We start from the raw sequence: 23,568 nt of genomic DNA on the forward strand, positions 1-23,568 counted from the left end.
AGTTGCGTTCTGAGTAAATTAATAAACTGAGTTCATGAGTTCAGTGTTGGACAGATCAGTTGTTCTGGCCAGTCGTTAAAATGATTCGGTTCAAAGGAGTCATTAGGTCACGAATCGGACATTAGCAGACGCGTTGTGTGCGAATCCCGTCTGTTAGAACATCGCGAAAGATGTCAACACACAGAAAACACTTCATAACTGGATATAATTTGTCTCCCGCTTATTGAAAGTATGCTTTATGTCAGCTGGTCAGAGAAGAGTCAATGTTTTTTGAGCGCAATTCACACCCAGTGATAATTCAAGGACAAAATTGTCCGAATGTGTCACGTGCAACATGGTTTCGGTCTTCCGAGCTTTTGATTTGGATTAATATGTGAAATATGAGAGTGAACACTGATTATTTTGAAGACCCAGAGAGCGCGCGCGGGGGAGGAGCTCTCAGATCGGTCTCTCTGTCACTCAGTCACAAGCGCAGCATCTGTTCTACATCACTCGTAAATCACAATAACTCATCAAATTAGGCTTTGGCCGTCAAAAAAATGTCAATGCAGGAAAGACCCTGACTTTGCAGTAATACCCTCGAAACAGCGACGAACTAGTTGGCGTGGCAAGCGTGAAATATCTCCTCCACACAGCCGACTCTCTGGCTCGCTCCCTTCTAGCATGCGACACACGTGAAGCTGACGAATGACGTAGGTTCTGCTGCGACGGAAAAAAACACCTGGATCGGCTTGTGGAACTGTTAATTTTTCCGATCCCCGATCCAGCTATTTTGTCAGTATCGCGGCCGATATCCGATCCTAATATCGGATCGGTGCACCCCTAATTGAGATTAAAACACAATGCTGTTGCTTCTATATTGGATCCAACAGGAACAGTGCAACACACTTATGAGAGTAAAACATGTTTTTATATGTGTGTTAGTGATGCGTGGTTCGCGTATATTTCCACCGATCGGGCGGGTCAAGTAATAAAAAATAACATTCATATTAATTGCGGGTGGATGAGAGATAAATCATTGTGTTTATTTGATAAAGACATTTTGCGAGCGCTGGGGGCGTCTTCCACATTGGAGGTTTTCAAAACAATTCCCCACATGTACTGACGGGGGAGCCGAAACTCATTATTATGCAAAACTGTTATCCAATCATAGCAGTGGGCGTTTACTTCCAAGTCTTCAGTTTGGCACGCACATAAAAACAGAGCGTTCCTGGAGAGAGCCTCAAAACCAGGGTAGAAATAGCCTATTACTTATTCATTATGATGTTTTTGAATCTAAAAACCACACGAATGTAATAAGTTGACCTCAGACAAAAATATAAAAAGCCAGTTCATGACCCCTTTAAAATTATTAAATGGATGCCCTCCCTACACCTAACCCTAACCCAATGAATGCTTTTATTATTATTAGGCACTTTAAACGATGGTTAAATTAATCATTCAATCAACAACATAGCATGCATAAAACTTTACTCAAAACACTTTACTATAAATTTGCGTTATCTTTAAGAGTCTGAAATAGATGTTGCTCAATCAGGAAATAAAATACAGACAAATAACGCTGCTTTATTACCAAGATGATGCATGGCAAACTTTGAATTATAAAACAATATAGTGCAATATAGCAACAGAAGGCTTGTATTAATAATTATTGTATATGCTTTTAGAATCTATTCCTGCAGCTAAACACTGATATATGTTAATGTTATATGTTTCCTCCATAATTATTTACATAAAGAAGTATATTTTTTGTGTTTTCTCAGTTACCTGTGTTGGGAGTGTGCAGTAGACACACCCACATCAACGAAATTGACCACTATACCACTAAAAGTAACTATTAATTTACTTTAGGGCTGTCAAAAGATTAATCGCAATTAATCGCATCCAAAATAAAAGTTTGTGTTTACATAATATATGTGTGTGTACTGTGTATAATTATTATTTATATATAAAAACACACACAAGCATGTATATATTTAAGAAAAAAATATTATTTTTATATATAAAACATTTATATTTATATATATTATAGATTATATAAATGTATATACAGTACATACATATATACAAATATTTCTTATATATATATACATGAATGTGTGTGTATTTATATATAAATAATAATTAACAGAGTACACACACATATATTATGTATACACAAACTTTTATTTTGGATGTGATTAATCGCGATTAATCTTTTTACTGCCCTAATTTACATACATATATTGTAAAACTAATGAGACTGAGGCGCTGCAAATCTGGTGATTTTAGGTCATTTGGCTGTAAAGTCAATGGTGCCGTCTGTCAGTAGGGGATAGTAAGATGGCCGCTCGAACACTTCACCGCCTGATGGCAGTTTAGAATGCAATGAGCTATCCATTCATTATCTAGATCAGTGGTAATGGTCCTGTTTGAGCATGAAAAAGCTTTGCAAAGTCCCTCCAGCAGGAGTTCTTCTCTATATCAGTGTCAGTGTTTCTGAACTCCCTGAAACGCCTCCATTGTAGTCATGAGTTTTCTTCCGGGAACAAACACGTCATAATATTCCCCAGTAAAAGGGGTGGTTGATTATGAGTTCACTTGTTTAACTTTAGTTAGTGTGTAATGTTGCTGTTTGAGTGTAAACAACATCTGCAACGTTACTACGCTCAAAGTTCAAAGCAAAGGGAGATATATTCTTTCAAATAAATCGCTTTTTAAGGACTACAACAAATGGCTGGTAGGGACTACAACGAGCTTCCTTCTGGGTTAGTGACATCACTAACCCTGAAATTTACATAAACCCCGCCCACGAGAACACTCAACAAAGGGGGTGAGATTATCATGACAGAATATGCGAATAAATGACTTGAAGATAGTTAGCTCCACAACAGCTACATAAATTAATCAACTATCTATTCAGAAACATCCTGTCTCATTCTACATGTGGTCACTTCTTCTTGAGTCTCTCCATCATTGTCCGACACCAGTTTGAACATAAAAGGCTGATTATCTTATGCAGACATGCAATGAAACTGTTCAGAGCTGCTAACTGGAGCTCTTGAAGCTCCGTCCCATGAGCAGCGGCTCATTTGAATTTAAAGGGACACACAAAAACGGCACGTTTGCTCACCCTCAATAAGTGACAATTTTAACATGCTATAAAGTATTGAGCTAAAACTTCACATACACACTCTGGGGATATCAGAGACTTATTTTACATCTTGTAAAAAGGGGCAATCAACCCTTTAAATAATTCTATACGCAGAATAAAGGGGCGGGGCCTGGTTGAGTTAGTTAGTATTGTGTTGGAACTCGCAGTTATTGTAAGGTACGGGACATTCCCCAAACACGCTCAAAGAACTTGAACAATCACAACACACTGCTCCAGCCAACCAATCAGAGCACATTGCGCTTTTCAGAAGGAGGGGGTTCATAGAGTCTGGAACTGAACAGAGCGTTACTGGCAGACTGGGAAGGGAGGAGCTGCAACAATGGAGACTATGGGGGAAAATAATGATTTTTTTTTTACATTCAAGTAGTGTTAGACCGATATATATCGGGACCGATATTTTTACGTGTATCGGCATCGGCCGATACAAGGCTGCTGCGTTCATCGATATTTTTTTCCCTGCATTATTTACAGACAGGCGTCCACAGGGCAGCTCTCACCGTCTTCAAACTGTCTTGCTCTCCCTCCCTCGCGCATATTAATCAAAATCAATTGAGAATTGACACGATGGTAAAAGGTCGAAAGACCGAAGTGTCACGTGGAGCATTGGGAGATTTTTTCCTGACTTACCGCTGGTGTTGCTCTACAAGATATTAGCTAAGTCCACCTACACTCTAAAAAATGCTGGGTTAAAAATAACCCAAGTTGGGGTGAAAATGGACTAACCCATCAATTGGGTTGTTTTAACCCAGCAATTGGGTTGTTTTAAGCAAACATTTAACCCAACCGCTGGGTCAAAACAACCCAATTGCTGGGTTAGTCCATATTCAACCCAACTTGGGTTATTTTTAAACCAGCATTTTTTAGAGTGTAACCATTCAATTCAATTCAATTCAAATTTATTTGTATAGCGCTTTTCACAATACACATTGTTTCAAAGCAGCTTTACAGAAAGTGCATTTCATAGATGTACAGTAAAAATGTTAGAAAGACAATGTTAAAGAATAATGTTCGAAAAAGTTAATCAATCGTGTATTAATTTAGGCCATAACAACAACCATTAAATGACTAGGTTGTAAATTGTTTTAAAATGAAGTATAGTACAGTCAGTGTGCACTTTATTATGCTGCTTGCTTGTTGATAATGTGTGCAATAGTGTAATTATTTTATTTATGCTTAAATATTTATTTTCAGAATTTTTCACCACTGAACTCTTTTTTTTTTTCTTGTTCTACCTCACCTGTTTTTACTATTTGTTAAATATTGTTTTTTTTTAGTTCAATAGATGTTCCTTTTTTAAATTGAAAATTTTAATTGTTATCATCATGATCGTGTAATTTTTATGATGTAAATTGAGGGAGCAAAAGCAGTATCGGCTCCAAATATCGGCTCAAGAAAATCGGCAGCCCGTATCGGTCATCGGCTAAGGCTGATGAAAAAAAAACGGTATCGCCATCGGCACAAAAAAAATCCACATCGGTCGACCCCTACATTCAAGTATGAAAACATTCTAGTAGACCCCTAAAGCAAAATCAATACTTCGATAAAGGGCATGTCAGGTCCCCTTAAATAATTTTATCTGCAAATTTCTACTCACTCTAACTTGGCAAAAAATGTACCCTCAAAATCAACTGTCATGCCGCGACAGCTCTGTCCCATCACTGAAACTCTCTGAAACACTTCACTAGCTCTCAGACTCCTCTCCTCAGTCACTCTTCCCTCGTTTCTCCTCTCAGTGCCACATCTATCAACTTCTGCTCTCCTCCACTGACAGGATGAATGACGTTCTGTTCATTCTGAGCAGGCTGTGTGATGAACAGTGTCATCAGAAATTACTTATGAAAATGTAGTTTGACGTTTTGAAGTTTTTATTATTATTATGTATTTGTAATCAAAGGCAAAACATTTTATAAAGATGATTACATGATTTTAATTATAACAACACCAAAAACTGTGCAAATAATTGCTAATGCATTAACAAGGATGATTTAAATAATTCAGTCATATTAACTAGCCAATTACAGCATTGACGTGTGTTTTTCATGTTTGCCCATTAGGTACAAGCAATGGCTCTGTGCTGGTGTACAACTTGACCAGTGGCCTCCTGCACAAAGAGCTAAGTGTCCATTCCTGTGAGGTCAGGTAAGAAACCTTTACACTGTCATATTATACCCATACATCCATTCATAATGTGACATGAGAATCGTACTGTAACGGGGTTTGTAAATACGGGAAGAAAGAGGCAGAACCGGCGAACGTTTAAAAGACTTTAATCAAATAAACCAATAAACTGAAAGTAAAAGCAGCAGCCCCTCACGGACGACTGCCGCGCACACACATAACAAAACGTAAACAAAACACAATGTAAACTCCAGGCCTGGTCCTCTCTCTTATGCCTAGTTCAGACTGTACGATTTTCAAACTCGTGGGATCACTGCTCTTTTCACACTGCATGACTATCTGGGCCAGCATTCAGTCACTGCTGTGTTCACACTGACTGATGGATCGGCGACAGGGGGTTTCACACCGCATGACTGTACAAGAGGAAGAATCGCCGACAGCTCTGTCCTGTCCGCAAATTACGTTTCACAACAAAGCACACGCGAGAAGTGAGAAGGAAACAACGCAAGATCACTCGTGCGTCAGACCGGAGTTCTTGCACTAGACTGGAATTGTTATTAAAAATATAGACTGCAGTTCAGAAACTTCCAAATTGTCTGTGCGCTGATTTGCAGCAAAAGGGAGAAAAATAAAAAAGATTATGGTGGAGGAAATGGTTGGGGAGACACAGGGAGCAAGGATTGCAGCCATAGCCAGCAGCCATATCACCCTGTAGACCAAGACTGGTTTCCCACTGAAGCTAAGCAGGGCTGAGCCTGGTCAGTACCTGGATGGGAGACCAACTGGGAAAACTAGGTTGCTGCTAGTAGAGGTGTTTGTGTGGCCAGCAGGGGGCGCTCACCCTGTGGTCTGTGTGGGTCCTAACGCCCCAGTATAGTGATGGGGACACTATACTGTAACAAGCACCGTCCTTCGGATGAGACGTTAAACCGAGGTCCTGACTCTCTGTGGTCATTAAAAATCCCAGGATGTCGTTTGATAAAGAGTAGGGGTGTAACCCCGGCATCCTGGCCAAATTTGCCCATTGGCCTCTGTCCATCATGGCCTCCGAATCATCCCCATATACAATTGGCTTCATCACTCTGTCTCCTCTCCACCAATCAGCTGGTGTGTGGTGAGCGTTCTGGCACAAAATGGCTGCCGTCGTATCATCCAGGTGGTGCTGCACATTGGTGGAGGTGGAGGAGATTCCCCCCTTCTATGTAAAGCGCTTTGAGTGCCTAGAAAAGCGCTATACAAATGTAACAAATTATTATTATTATAAGGATTGTGTTCTGCAAAGAGAGTTTGAGGTAACGTTAAATAAATAATATTGCAATGTGCTGCTGTTGCGGCTGATCAAGCAAATGTTTGTGCTTTGTTTGTTTGATATAACTGTACATATATCTATTAAAATACTAATATAATGGTCTATAACTCCTCCGCGAACCTCTCTCATTGGCTGTCGGTCATTGCCGATGTATTTTTCAGTCAGAACACATTTCACACAGCAGGAGTTTGAATCGCTGACAGGTCCAGATATTTAGCATGCCAAATATCTCAATATGTGGATGTTTTAAAGCTACACTGTGTGATATTTTCCCCCATCTAGTGGTGGAAAGGCATATGACCATCCAGTGAATATTAGTTTCTCTTCCTCTCAATTCCGATTTTGTTTTAACTCCTACGGTGGCCGATTTAGTCCCAAGATTAATATGGCTTCCAGTTCGACCTCGTCCACATTCGACACGGTGCCATCGAGTGTTAAAACGCGAAAGGCGAAGCTTGAATTTACGGATATGTCCCTCTTTGGCTAATGTACTTTCAAGATGGAGGGGCAACATGGCGACCCGCATTCGAACCATTACCAATACATTACCCGTATGTATGGTATATTATAAACTTACGAGCATACTTTATTACTTGAAAGAAGTAAATATACATTAATGAGCAAATTTTTTTGAAAGAACTAAGTGTTTTTAGCTAAGAATAAACTAAAAAAGTTACACAGTGTAGCTTTAACTACAAGAAGAAGAAGTTTGTTTCAAAGGAGGCTGATGACAGTAAAACAAAATACTGAGAGTAGGCACTCGAACAACAAAGTGCAGATGACGACATCTCTTGATTTGCTCGATGGCGCATGAGGGTGAACTAATCTTGTATTTAGCAATGTGTTCAGGGTCTCAACCGCTATATCACTGTCACAAACGCATATAATGGTAGTGACGCTAATTACGGTTCTCTCTGAACAATCAGTGATCTGCAGTGTTTACAGGTCACTTTTTAGTATCGGTACGGCACGCTTGGAACCTCAACCGAGGTGGTACTATTTAATAGGGATGCACCGAATCCTGGATTCAGGTTCGGATTCGGGCGAATATTGGGCTTTTTGACAGGGTTCGGTTTCTGCCGAACCTCAGAATTTTTTTCCACCGAACCCGAACCCTAGGCTTGCACTATGTGCGCCCCACTGATCGAACGTAATGATGCCGCCGTTGAAAGTGAAAATGGAACTCATGAACAGAAAACGTGGCAGTAGCTACTTTAAGTCAAAAGAAGGAGATTTAAGTCGAGCTACATGTTAAATGTGCAATGCCGATTTGTCTCGTGATGACAAGGACCCTAAACAACAGCCGAACATTTGCTTATGAAACATCATTCCTATGCATGAAGGAATCTACAGACAGCAGCCAAAATGTATTTTATTTTACCGTGCAAACAGCCACATATAGATCAGATAAAATATAAATAAAAATAATAAAATACATAGGCCTACACTAAATATTTTTCACTTAAATAATTATCAAATTAAGATGGCAAAACGAAAATACACTGAATCCGTAAGCTTTGAAGAACCAGAATTTTTTTTTTTTTTTTTTGTCAAATAAAAATAGAAGGCCTGGCTACCTCAATCCACACCTTTGTATGTTTTTGGTATTAATCGGTCAAAGTTCTTACTTTCGGTTAACGGTTAAATGGTCAATAGCATCCCTACACTGCTGTGGACGTTGTTTACTTCATTAATGTGTTTACTGTGATAATGGACTGAGGATGGGAGAAGGATTCGGTATTCGGTTTCGGATTCAGCCGCATCTTAACCAGTGGATTCGGTATTCGGCCGAACCCCAAAAATCTGGATTCGGTGCATCCCTACTATTTAAAGCTACACTGTGTAACTTTTTTAGTTTATTCTTAGCTAAAAACACTTAGTTTTTTCAAAAATATATGTGCTCATTAATGTATATTTACTTCTTTCAAGTAATAAAGTATTCTCGTAAGTTTATAATAAGCCATTGAAAATACATCCAGTTGAGGGGTTCGAATGCGGGTCGCCATGTTGCCCCTCCACCTTGAAAGTACATTAGCCAAAGAGGGACACACTCATAAATTCAAGCTTCGCCTTTCGTGTTTTAACACTCGATGGCACCTTGCCAATGTGGACGAGGTCGAACTGGAAGCCAAGTTAATCTTGGACTAAATCGGCCTCCGTAGGAGTTAAAACTAAATCGGAATTGAGAGGAACAGAAACTAATATTCACTCGATGGTCACCTTTTCACCGCTAAATGGGGGGAAATATCACAGTGTAGCTTTAAGCAAACCGTACCGAACCGCACCATGCAGTGGAAACGCACCAAAGCGAGCTGGACCAAACTGTACCATTCAGTACCATGCAGTGGAAAAGCGCCATATGTGGGATCAGAAAGCACTTGGATTTCATTAAAAATATCTTAATTTGTGTTCCGAAGGTGAACGAAGGTCTTACGGGTTTGGAATGACATGAGGGTGAATAATTAATGACAGAATTAACTTTTTTGGGTGAACCATCTCTTTAAAGCACTGTTTATTTCATTAGTATCTTTGCTCTATTGCATTTATTTGTGCTACTTCTTGTATTTTTTATACCTGTAATATTTGATCTCTATGTTAGTTATTTCAAAAACGTGAAAAATCTGTAACGCTGAGCCCTGCGCAGAGACCACAGGTTCTGGAGGGGATGTAGACTCATACGCAGGAGAGGAGGTTGGAGGGTGCAGAGACTGTGGCTGTTTTACACAAACATAAACGTCTGGAACTTGATGTGAGCAGCAGCCAGTAGCCAGTGCAGAGAGATAAAGAGAGGTGTATCACATGAATCAGTGGAGAGGAGCCAGGGTAATGTAGCTAATCTGTGTATACATGGATGAATAGGGGACCATGATGGATAGAGGCCAATGTGCTTCTTTTTTATACAGTGTAGTGTTCTTATCTCTATCTGGAGCATTGCAGAACCTATGCGGAACACAGGGCTAGAGCCTCACTAACACATTTTCACCTATTTTGATTGTTCGCTAACTACTAGATACACAGCTATCTTGTGCTAATGTCTGAAATTGCATACCATTATATTTCAGATTAGGAAAGTTTGGAATAAGAAATGACAATGCTGTTTTTGGAACAACCAGAACGTTACGTAATTTTATGAGTTTGCCGTAAATAATTGGCATACATTAAATGTTCTTGCTGAGTGGTTTCATCTTGTGGTGTAATTAGCTGGAATTGTACAGAGGTCGGAAATGGGACATTTCAGCCTGGATATTCCCACTTCAGACCACTCGAATGTGGCATTAGGACCACTAGAATCTTCCAAGGCTGGTGTTTTTGACCTAAACTCTGTAGGAAAGTGGTCCTCCAGGAGCAGGATTGGAAACCCCGGCCATATTCATATTAATTCCAAGGGTTTCATTTAGTTTCGATATCTTTACTATCTGCTTGTTAAGTCATGACGTTAGAAATCCGAGCCTCTTGTTTCAGTTGAGAATATCTCAACAGCCGTTTATGAGCAGTATTTATTCATCTCACACATCTAAGCGAAACTTTTATAAACTCATGCTGTGCCCAGACAATGTTTTAATGATTCAAGGTTTAGGATTAGGATTTTTGGTAGTATTACGTCACATCGTGAGTGTATATTAGCTTCATTTACTTTTTGCTTTTGGCATGAAAAGAAAGAAAAAAACGGTGACTAATATCATCAGACGTAAGTCTGATAGAATTAGTATGTATATCCACACACTTAATAACAGTGAATATCTTCATTGTATGAATTTTGGTGAATCCTGTAAACTCCCTTTTCCCTAAAATTATGATTCCGCCGTGTTTCCAACTTGCATTATGATTCACTGAGTATTGTCAGAAGCAATCTCAAGTGATGGTGAAGCAGCCCTGCATCTAAACTCATAAAATGGTGTTAATGATTCGGTTCGAATGTTCACTGCAGAGTTCAGACCCCATGACACACCGTCTGCCCTCATTTTATTAATTATCTCTCTTTATTGAAGCAGACGGCATTTCGCCCTAATTAATTAAGCGAGAGATTTAATCAATTATGTCATTAAGCAATTGATTGAAAACAAACACCATCCATTGTCTCTGTTGAGGCACTTCCTTGTGAAATGGATGACTTGCATGTTTGGTTAATTTTTATTAGGAAGGTTTTAACTGAGGAAGTTTTATCAACACTGCTACAATGACATATTCTGTTTCAAAAGCATTGTTTAATGCCTTGCTGTATTCTGTATGCCAAAAAGTAATCAAAGGCCCCAATATACTTCAAGCTCATTTCTTTTTCGTTCTTCGCCAGGGGGCCAAAAAGTTTTCTAAAGGCTGAGCAACAGTATATTGTTTTCAAACATTCCATTGCTGTCCACTTTCCTGGTCGCAGGGTTTTAACGGAGTAAATAAATATGTGCTGTGCATTATCCTTTCACAACAAACATTGGCAATGGTGAAGTCCCAGAACACACCCACCTATTATGTAATAGTCATGGATGAATGGTGGCTTCAAACTATCAAAACTAACTCCAAATGAACTTCATTCATTTGTTCAAAATTATATCAGTTCGTTCTTCGATTACACTTGAAATACATGCACATGTACCAAACTCGCTCATCCGTGTCTTTATGGACCGACACTTTGTGCACTGGTCAGTCATGTTGGAGCAGGAAGGGGCCGTCCCCTGTTCCCACAAAGTTGGGAGCATGAAATTGTCCAAGTGTCTTGGTATGCTGAAGCATTAAGAGTTCCTTTCACTGGAACAAAGGGGCCAAGCCCAACCCATGAAAAACAAACTTTACACTTGGCGCAATGTGGTCAGGCAAGTCCCGTTCTCCTCGCAACCACCAAACCCAGACTCGTCTTTGGGATTACAAGACAGAGAAGCGTGATTGGTCACTCAGAGAACACGTCTCCACTGCTCTAGAGTCCAGTGGCGGCGCGCTTTACCCCACTGCATCCCACGCTTTGCATTGCACTTGGTGATGTAAGGCTTGGATGAGCTGCTCGGCCATGGAAACCCATTACATGAAGCTCTACACACTGTTAGTGTATATCGGGGCCTACCCCGTACTTTAGAACATCTTGATCATGCTTTTACATTTTGTTTGACTGGTTAGTTCACCCAAGAATGGAAGTTCATTGTCGTCATTTACTCACCCTCATGTCGTTTCAAACCCATAAGACTTTCGCTTATCTTCAGAACACAAATGAAGATATTTATAATGAACTATGAGAGATTTCGGTCCCTTCACTTAAAGTCTATTTACCCAGTTCAGAACGTTCATAAATACATTGTAAAAGAAATCCAAATAAAACAAGCTGTTTTAGCCAAGTCTTCTGAAGAGACACAGTTGCGTTATAAATTGAACAGATTTAATTTAGGCTTTTACTCACATATAAACTTAGATCTGGGAACATACATGGAGCATTCAAATTTGGTAAATGGAAGCCAAGCCATATTTCGGAAGCTCAAATGTGTTGCGTAACACGAGAATGAACCTCATTGGAACTTGCTGAAGCTCAAACGTGCTGCGTAAAGTCAAGTGCCAAATTTGCCAAAAGTTTGTCTGCGTGTGTTCAGTGATTGGAATATAGAGCATACAAAATGTTTATCATAAACTAGCACTAAGACCCAGATTCTGCCCTACCTAAATTTACGGTCAGGAGCCGCTACTGCTCACTTGTCATCATGCAACACATGCACAGTCTAAAACTTTCCCCGGCCCTGTGCCCTCAATCCATTGTGGCTCCTCATTACCATATAATTTGCATTTTTCCAGGAGAATTGGCCTAATTAATCATGTGGCCATTTTGTGTCTCATTAGTGCTCTCTGCTTGGATCCCCCAGCCAGGACTCGCCACCCTACGGTCTCATTAGACAGTCCATCATTCTTTCTGCTTTTCCTGAACGCAGACTTTCTCTAAACTCATTGGGTTTTTTTCTTCCGTTTTTTTGTTTTTAATTTTGATCAGTCTGTTTTGATTTATAATAATTCGATTTATCCTGTTTTGAGTTTTCAAGAGCATAAATAAGAATGCTGAGGATGCTGTTGTGCTACATGTGTTGTAAAAGAAGTGCAGTAAATGGAAAAAGAGGAAATTCGGAATACACAACGTTTATTTAGCGCCCATAAATCAGTCTCTTAATGAGCTATAACATTTAATATATTTTAAAATAAATGTGATCAAGTACTTCATAACGTGCTCTAATTTATAAGCTCTCCAGCCCACCTAGAGTATTTACTGAAACTAACCTGCAAACATTTTCTGTTAAGAAATCATCATTGTATTAATGTAAAGACCATAGGAACATTTAAAGAAAGAAAGTTCACGTCATCAGGTCACGAGTTGTCACTTATTTCTAATGTGAGCAGATTAGCCAATCGTAACGTCTTAAATGTACAGTAGCAAAAATAGCAAAAATAACTATTTCTAGAAGTCAGAGAGAGGGGGTGGAGATTAAATGTTGCTATTATGCTATTTTAAAGGTTCCTAATTTAGTTTTGGAGGTCTCCGACAACAGGTTTACGTGCATCAAAGGTCAAAAAACTGTTTTATTTTCTCATAATATACATTGCACATCACCACAATGTGCAATAATTCTCAAAAGACTTGATGGATGAATCAATCTCTCTAAATCCCTCCTTTCCGCGAGCCTACTCTGCTCTGATTGGTCAGATGGCCCAGTCTGTTGTGATTGGTCTACCACGCATGGGCGTCGGAACCATTGTATGTGGGTCAAGACCCACCCACTTTTTACGATCAATGATATTGGACCCACTCACTTTTATCATCTCTAACATTCAGCACATGTCTGTTTACCTACCCCTAATCGATAAACACTTATTATTAAACACATGTTAGACGCTTTATTTCCACTTTTCTAATATTTTCGTCATTTTTATTGAAAATAAATGCCTTTCCGATCTAATATGTGATGGGAAAAGGGAGAAGATTGAGCTCGTCGAAAGGCAGACTCGAACCGCGGGTCGATTTGTGTCAAAACTACATGCCGTGCGTGTTACCCCTACACTACTACCGCTCTCAATGATATGGCGATTTCTGTAATTTTGTCTTTCCGAACTATACGTTGTTGTGAACTTTTATCTTCTAAAGTGTAGGAAACTCAGAAGATGAAGACCTGGAGACGTCGGGATCAAACAGAAGTTATTCTTATAATGAGAACTCTCTGTGCAGCAGGTCGTCCGAAAACAGTCTTGATTTAACAGTACAAAATAATGCAATATATCTACATTTCAGGGGGAGGGATTGTACTGCAGGGGAGGAGACATTCAAAATAGGGACACACCCCAAACATTTCTGTCTCATCAGCCGTAATTCAATCAGCATAACAGTGTCATTCAAATGCATAGATGCTTATCCAATCACTCAGGCAGTATTGCTCTAAATTGTCATGGTAAATAGTCAGGAAATGCATAAAGACAAAAGACTTAATGTCTCAAACACTTACACGGTCTGACGTAATCTCCTTAGAATTTCCTCAAGTTTACTTCAAAATGCCAAACACAAATATAGATAATGTTTTCAGTTATATTCCATTACATTGGAACCTATATATAACAATGTATACATTTGTAATCCCACAACGTTTAGCAAGCAAAGCGGTATATTTGTACTTATTGTAATTGGCATCTACTCCAGTAAAACATTTCTGAGGACCCACCCACTTTTATTTTTGCTTCCGACGCCCATGCTACCATGTATCAACTGCATGTATTTCAGAAACAAACGGCTATTACTATAACTGAACTCCAGCTCCATCTGGCGTCTGGAGGTAGCCTGACGTCGTCATACTCAGATTCCCGTCAGAATATGAGTCTGCTCCTGCTCCATTGGGCTGTGATTATGGGGTGTGTTTCAACCGAACCAGGAAAGAAAATGCCTCTGCACTCAATTGGAGAGACCTACAACCAATCAGAGCAACGGAGTAAGTGATGTGTTGAGCGACGCATAGTTGTCAACAGAACTCAACTGTACACACGCTGGAAGAAGTAGAAGAAGAAGATGTGTGTAAACGATCTTTGCTCGGTGTTGTAAAAATAATTTAAGGATACACGGAGTACTTACCAACACCATCATTTCTGAGGGAAATGGTAAAGGTGAACGCATATACAAGTAAACAAATTCAACCCAAGTGCTCTTTGGTGACGTGATGATTACGTTACTGTTGATCATCTGTCCATCATCGTAGAAAGGCCACCCTGATGATTTGATTGGTCCGAGCAGCTCTGGTTCCAGCATAGATGCTCCACATCCACAACGGATCATGTCCAGATCGAACTTCCCGACCTCAAATGTTGTGGGCGGGGCTAAATTCGGCTGACATCCAGGCTAGTCTGGAGGCTTAAGCTCAGCGATAGTACACACTGTAAAGACGGTAACAAGGAGTGTTACTATGTGTTTCGAATTTATTGCGGTGCACATGCGGGAACTGCAGCAATAACAGCACATACTGTACGTTAGCCGAGCACTAACGTGACTCAGAGTCGACTCTTACTTTTGAGAGACAATAACCTTTATATACGCTGCACTTTCAGATTTAAAACTTTGCAGGATGTTTTCATTCAGTTTTCAATCCATACATGAAAGTTCATTCAAAAATCCATAATAGGGGGCTTTCTTCTAATTTTTTCCCCTTGATATCCTTGTGTCTTACAGAGGAATCGAATGGGTTAGTTTGACTAGTTTCCTGTCCTTCGCCACCTCTGTTCCCAATAACCTTGGACTTGTGAGGAATGAACTGCAGCATGTGGACTTACGCACAGGTAATGCACACACACATTACACACTGGTATTTTATGCTGATTGTCCTTAGAGTTGGGTGCGTTCTGACTGTCAATGTTTCTTTTTATCAGCTGGGATAAATTCTGAAAGTGAATCCAATGGTATTATTCCTATATGCCATTATTATTATAGCTGTGATGTGGATGTCACTATTTCTCATTGAACTATTAGAAATATACTTCTACTAAAAAGTAAAGCTGCACAATTAATCGGTATAGAGTGTGATCTCGATTCTAACACCCACAGGGTTTCGTTCCTAACTGACAGCGATTCGGCTTAAAACGTTATACTTATTTTCCTTTGTATGAACGGGCCTTAAAGGGTTAGTTCACTCAAAAATGAAAATTATCCCATAGTTTACACATCCTCAAGCCATCCTAGTTGTATACTCCTTTCTTCTTTCAGCCAAACACAGAGTTATATTGAAAAATATCCTGGCTCTTCCAAGCTTTACAATGGGAGTGAATGGTACCTGAGATTTTGAAGCCCAAAAAATCCATCCATCATAAAATCCATACAACTCCAGGAGGTTAATAAAGGCCTTCTGAAGCAAAGCCATGCTTTTTTGTAAGAAAAATATCGATATTTATAACTTAATAAACTATAATCACTGGCTTCCGGTAACAGCCGTGTGCAAGTCTAGTTCCGGCGGAAGAGTGACCTCTGACCCGACACATGATGTTGGATGTAGGAGTAGCGTAAGCTCAGGTGGAAGTAGATGATTCTTGTGGTCCAAACTTAAGCTCGTCCCGCATTTCTCTTAAAAAATTGTTGTTCTAGACTTCTAATTTGACTCTTGTATGGCCAATAATGGAAACCAGTGATTATAGTTTATAAAGTTATAAATATGTATATTTTTCTTACAAAAACACATAAGCTGCGTCCAAAATTGAATACTTCTCTACTATATAGTATGCGAAAAACAGTACGCCAACAGAGTAGTATGTCCGAATTCATAGTATTTGAATAACAGTAGGCGAAAAGTCCCCGGATGACCTACTGCTTCCGGTGAGATTTTGAAGTGCGCATATGATGGACACTTTGCTATCCCATGAGGCCACGGGAGACGAGTTATGAATGGAGGGGATGAGACGCAACTGATGCCGTAGGTCACATGATCATGACAAAATGGCGGATGTAGTACGTCCGGATTACATTCATACTACATTCATTCATACTATATTGAATATACTTTTTTTTACGGTCGCAAAGTTTGTTCAAATTCACATGTAGTACCTACTCACATAGTACGTGATTTCGGACGCAGACATAGTTAATAAAGGCTGTATGGATTACTTTTATGATGGATGGATGCGCTTTTTAGGCTTCAAAAATATGGTAACATTCACTTCCATTATAAAGCTTGGAAGAGCCAGGATATTTTTTTTAATATATAACTCTTTCTGATTGTATTTGGCTGAAAGAAGAATGTCATAATCACGGCTTGAGAGTGAGTAAATTATGGGATAATTTTCATTTTTGGGTTAACTATCAATTTAACTCATCCCCCATCACATGTGTGGCTTGTTATTAGGGCACTAAAGAGTGAGCAATGATTGATTTTGCCACACAGGTATGAATGACATCCGATCAAAACTCATCATACCACCAGATTAATAAAAAAAAAAATCAGATTTTGTATTACCTTAAAGGCCAAATACATTTCACATTGTTATTGACTGATTTCCGTGGGATTTTTCTTGTAGTTTGTGAATATGCATGGATGTTGTATTGGGTCCTGTGATATTAAAACAAAATGTCAAGTTATAAGTCAATTTCATTTGAAAAAAAAAAACATGTTTCAAGACCTTCACATTGTGTTCAATTCCATTGCTCTCTGTTTTTTTTAAATTAAGCTATAGTGTGTCAATATTAGTGAGGTCATGCAGGCGTTGCTTGGAAACCTTGCATCTAGCGGAAGAACTTAATGAATATTCATGCACTACGATCAGCTGATTAGCAGTCATACACTTCAGTGAATCTCTTTTTCCGGGTATAAACTAGGACTACTAGGCAAATCTCACATTTAAATTTTAATGAATTCATTAAAGATGCAAGCAGCAGTGATTGGGACCTCACACATTAGTGCACATTCGAGGTGCTGGTGTGTTTCTGAGTTTCCAGATGTGTGAAGCTAAGAACTGACATGGTTGTAGATTCGTCTGTGAAAAAAATTTGCAAAAACATCAGCTGTTAAAGAGGCGGTGGGAGGCTGACATTTCTAGAGACCCACAGAAGAAGAGAGCGGTGCAGATTGGACTCAAAGGAGGGCCCTATTTTAACGATCTGAAGCTCACGGTGCAGGAAAGAACGGTTGGCACGCCAGACTCATGGTCCAAAAGGGTCGTCCCTCGTCTCTTAATGAGTCATGGGTGTGATTTGGGCGTAACGTGCAGTAAACCAATCAGAGTCTCATCTCCCTTTCCCTTTAAAAGCCAATTGGTCTCGCACCATGGAGGATTCGCTATTTACATGAGCGGAAAGACTGAACGCTTCTCCAGAGAGGAATCCTTTTATTTTTTATGTTTGGCATGTGTGTGCTCATATTACTAACACACCCTTTAAATAACACAAAAAATACTGCGCTATTGACTTTAGAGCAGGTTTGTGTTGGTCAATGGTCAGTCGTTTTCAGTTCCTCAAAATAGCAACACACCAACAATGCTCCTGATCACACCTGTTTTTCAGACCAGACGCCCACGGGCGAACAGATGCACCAGTGATTTAAACAACGTGACACTAGGCATAAAAATGATAACGGGCTGGAACTAGCAAAAAACACTTGCGTCGCACCTGGCGTCACATGGCGTTGTGTGTATGATAGGGCCTATCGATGTCACATATTCATGTCCACATATAGTGATACAGCAGAGGCTAAAAAGACAGCGAGTGTAACTCGTGCGTCTGCAATAGGGATGTTAACCGATGACCGTTTGACCGATGGTTGACCGTTTCAACGTTAACCGATCAAAGTTGTCGGTTGTCGGTAAAAAAAAAAGTGATCTCTAAATTAGGCTATTATAGACAGTGGACTAAACGCTACTACAGTTAGCCATCTCATTCCAAAATCTTTCCAAAACAAATCCCTCACACTCAATTTTTCATAAACTCGCCTGTTTGTACTTAATAAACCAATAAAAACATTTGGCGCGAGGTCACAGCGTTTGGGTTTGCGCGCTCACAAGGTTTGCGGTTAGAGCCAGGGCAGACGACAGTATGAAGCGTGCAAAGAAAAGTAGTGTGTGGGACCATTTCACCAAAAAGAACAACACAGATGTAAGTTGCAACTTGTGTGATACAGTGCTTAATTAGAAGGCACACAGTGAGTTAGACCTGCCTTGGCCGGTGCGTCTTTTACGCATTCTGAAGGTGCCTGTTTTATCCATTGGTTTTATCGTGTTGCAGTCTATTAGACAACATTCTGCATAAGATGGGCTTACATTTGGAAATATATTACATCTACATTTCAGTGGTAACACATAAGGTGTTGATCATCATCTTTCTTTATTATTGTTAGCACTACCTCGAACTAAAGCGGCGTCTCTTCGGAACTGTCATTTTCTTAAATGAGCCGCGGCAATGTTTCAAATGAGCTTCTAACGCTAGACAAATGCCTTTATTTTCAACGCGATCACCTTGTACCCAAACCATTTCGAAACTAAGGAGCCATTTGTCCTCCGATTACAAACAAGCTCCTCGGCGCCGCGTTTGCGGGACTCATGTTTCGCACTGTATGCGATTTAAAAAAAGTGACGTGAGTGGAAGGCAGGCGGCAGATGCGACAGAGTTGCGAAATTGCAGGCGCGGCTCGCGGCTGTTATTTCAAATAGCGCAGCTTATTTTAAACTAATCGGTTAACCGGTTTCAACCGGCTAATGAGGCTCGGTGGTCGGTCAAGAAAATGTTTAGTTTTCGCCATCCCTAGTCTGCGCTCGTCATTCGCACAGACCATGCAGGCAGGGGGCGTCGGACTGGGGGTAAAACCAGTACTGATTACCACGGCCCCAAGGGGAGAGATGGCCCTTGAAAAGTCTGGAATATATTTTAACATGGAACACGGGGGCCCATCAGGACTGCCTATGCATAGGGCCCGGGATCTTGTGCTACGCCCCTGCATGCTGGAGAAATATTTAAATAGTATTTTGCAGTTTAATATTCACAGACACTGGTATATATTCAGCTAGAGTCTGGAGCCCTGCACTTAGATAAACACGGAAGCGACTGAACGCAGCTGCGGATACCGTATTATACTCAGGAGTCGGTACTAAAGAAATGCTGGTTTCATCAAATTTTTTACATTTCAGTACTGACTTCTAGGGGTGTAACGGTACACGTATTCGTACCGAACCGTTTCGGTACAGGGCTTTCGGTACGGTGCGCGCTTCGGTTCCGAAAACAGTCTTTAACAGTTAACAGTCGGCTTGTTTTTAGCACAGAACACACTTCAATCCGAGTTCCCACACAAACATATTAAGTATTCAGTCCATTTTATCACGAAATTCAAATGATAAATGCCGTTTTTACGCTCTTTAATGTGGCGTGTTTCATCTTCCTAAAGAATAAACATGAATGAGCATCTGAAGGTATGTTGAGGATACATTACAACTTACTGTCACGTATCATTAGTGGTGTAATCAATCGGCGGAAAGACCTCAATATAACTGCTTGTAAACATTGTCATGTAGCATCACATTTACCTCAGGCAGTCATTCAGTGTTCACAGAATTGTATTCACTAGAGAAATCAACTCTTTCACTAAATATATGCACTATATTAGCCGTTATATTCATTATATTCTACTTACCCAGTTAGTGATGTCTTGATTATTTCATGTATGTTTAAATAAACCTGTCATCAAAATGACAGACACTGTGTATAACTGATTATATTTCAACAACTAATTGGAGAAAAACTATTTTATAATTAGATTTAGAAGTTATTGCAAAAACTGTCTTATGTGAAGTTTACATGTTTGCGTACTGTGTGTTATTTGAGTGTTGATTATTATACCTAAAAATAAATAGCAACTGAATTTAGGCTAATAGTTTGGGCTCTGTTGTTAAACTTTAATAGTAATGTGCAAGTAAGGGCTCCCTATATAGGTTACAGCAATATCTTCAATAAATGTTTAGTTATAATTTAATTCATTTAAGGATGATCACTTTTTTCCAGTAAATCACTGTTTTATAAAAAATAAATAAAAAGCAATTTTGTAAAACTGCTGTACCCTACTGACTTCGTACCGAAGTACCGGTACTTGTGACATCCCTTATAGAGCCCAAAGACTTTAGATATACAAAGACGTGCGATCATCTTACTTTGAATGGGAGAAAGTGAAATGTTCAATATGGCAGAATTAGTCCCGCCTTCTAAATAAAAGAGCCAATCGCTAATTGGTAAAGTCATGGTATAACTGCAGCTGATGTGTTCTGAGATGCACATTGGCTGGTCCAGCCTGAAATATAAGCTTCTCTTCTGTGTGGGAGTGTTTATGTAGAGAGGAATGTGTTGAAAACGTGTTGAATATGGACAAATAGATGATAGAAAAGAGAGTAGGAATGAGAAAAAGAAAGTAGATACTCAAGTGCCTTGTCTGTTTTCTTGCTCGGTGGACTCGAGTCGGTCTCGACAGAAGGATGGCTGACGCTGACACGGATTCCAATTAAATATATGGCTTCTTAAAGCTTGGGTGAATACAGCTGGACATGCCTTTATAATTAGCAAACCAAAAGGCGACAGCACACGAATGGCTTCAATCGAACTGGCGGGACAGTTCGGCACTTAAATGCAATGGATATAATGAGCAATCAAAACAATGGTAACACTTTACTTAAAGCCTTTATGTATAATGCATTATTAAAGTATTTTTAATTATGCCTTGTAATGCACTTTATAATTGCATTGTGTGATCTCCTGAATAATTGTTACCACAGTTATAATATATTATAATACACCTTTAGAAAGCAACACATTTCAGATGTAACAAGCAAACTGTGAATATTATAATGAATTTTAAAGGATTAGTTCACTTCAAAATGAAAATTTCCTGATAATTTACTCGAAGACTAACACAAACGCCCTTAAAAAAATGAGATGGAGGGGTTTTTTTTGCTAAAGGGTGGTTGCATTAGTCTTCACATGTGCACTTTGTTAACACAAGGGCGGTACTTCCGCCTATGTCTAGCGTGACCTTTCCGACATGATTGCATAATCTATGGCACGTTGCAGAGCAGGCAAGAGATGAGCGATTTAGGCTAAAAAGTGTATACATTTTTTTTGGGGGGGGAAATGGCAGATGGTTTGGCTAGATCAGACCCTATTCCTAGTCTGGGATCGGTCAGAGCCTCTGAAGCCCTTCCTTTGAAACTGCATTGATTTGGACCTTCAACCGTTGGTCCCCATTGAAGTCCATTATGTGGAGAAAAATCCTGGAATGTTTTCCTCGAAAAAAAATTATTTATTTTCGACTGAAGAAAGAAAGACATGAACATCTTGGATGAGATGGGGGTCAGTAAAATATCAGGAAATTTTCATTTTGAAGTGAACTAATCAGTCCTTCCAGAAAAATGCGGCTTTTTTTTGTGATTGTTGCGGGCAAAAATCCTTGATTATGCGGCACGTTTTCTTAAAAAATGCGATGAAAAATGCGGGATATTTATGCAATTTTATGCGATAAAATTGCGGGAACTTGCAAAAACTGCGGTTTGATGAGAGAGAAAAAAAGCACTACATCACAGAAAGTGCTGGAATATTTAAGTTCTCATCTTGTTTTATTGAAGACCTTAATAATGGCTCAAATTTACAAAACATTTAGTCTATCAAGTTCTGTAGCTTTACAAAAGGAATATGCTACAACTTCTGAAAAAATTAATAAATAACTTCCTGTTTTACAGATGTCGCTATACAAAACAGACATTTGAGTGCTTCCAATGCACAAAGTGCAATCTCTTAAAGGGTTAGTTCACCTAAAAATGAAAATTCTGTCATTAATGACTTCCCTTTATGTTGTTGGACACAAATTAAGATATTTTAGTTGAATTCCGATGGCTCAGAAAGGCCTCCATTGGCACAATGTACACTCTCAAGACCCATAAAAGGTAGCCTACTAAAGACGTCGTTACAAAGTCCATCTCACTACAGTGGTTCTACAATAACTTTATGAAGCGACGATAATAGTTATTGTGTGCAAAAAAAACTAAATAACGACTTATATAGTGATGACTGATTTCAAAACACAGCATCATGATGCTATGAATCATCGAGTCGATTCATGATTCGGATCGCGTGTCAAACTGCTGAAATACGTGACTTTGGCGATCCAACCCGCTGAATCGACTCATTGATTCATAACGCTTCAAACCGCTGAATCGACTCATTGATTCATAACGCTTCAAACCGCTGAATCAACTCATTGATTCATAACGCTTCAAACCGCTGAATCGACTCATTGATTCATAACGCTTCAAAGCTGTGTTTTGAAATCAGTCAGCACACAGGGAAACTGCTTTGCTCTTTTGCTGTTATTTTTGTTGGCCAATGGGAGTTTGTGCTTCATCATGGTTTCACCGGTATCTATGGTTTCTCCACGGGGTTTGAAGCACGCGGAACGCGGAAATAGGCAATTTATGCGGCGAAAGTGCGGCGTATTTGAAAAAATGCGGCCCCCGCATGAATATGCGGACTTTGACTGATTATGCGTTAAATCACGCGATCGCATAATCGCGTTTTTCTGGAGGGACTGACTAATCCTTTAACTGGTTACAAATATTATACAGATATAATGCATTATAACTCATATTATGAATACCTTTATAATTATACATAAAGTCTTCAATAAGATGTAGCCTCTTCTTGCTGACAGCCTTTATTCAAATAACAAACAAATACAATCAAAATACATGTTAGAATAAAAATAGGAAATGGCAATAAACGTTAAAACAAATAAATCCACTCTAGCAGCAAATATTAATCTAAACTACAGAAACAGCGTATTAAGTAAAAGCTTTAATCGATTTCCCGTGAATTGTTTAAGCGTAAACAAATGTTTGAAAATAAATATTACGTTTTTAAGTATTTAAGTATTTGGTGTGGTTTGATAAACTCTATATCAAATACAAAAATCTGAAGGGTTGTTTGAATACTCTTTGACTTGCTTTCTTTGTGACAGCCTATTATGTTGGTTACACTTTATTTTAA

At 39.3% G+C, this 23,568-nt stretch overlaps 1 protein-coding gene across 1 annotated transcript in view; it reads left to right on the top strand.

The window, feature by feature from the left end:
- wdr11 (WD repeat domain 11) overlaps positions 1 to 23,568 on the top strand; it is a 173,494-nt gene that overhangs the window by 71,379 nt on the left and 78,547 nt on the right. Inside the window, 2 exon segments of the mRNA XM_079843546.1 lie at positions 5,209 to 5,293; positions 15,247 to 15,353. Coding sequence (XP_079699672.1) covers positions 5,209 to 5,293; positions 15,247 to 15,353 — 192 coding nt within the window.

The sequence above is a fragment of the Gobio gobio genome, assembly GCF_949357685.1.
Source record: "Gobio gobio genome assembly, chromosome: 18".
Classification (NCBI taxonomy): Eukaryota; Metazoa; Chordata; class Actinopteri; order Cypriniformes; family Gobionidae; genus Gobio; species Gobio gobio.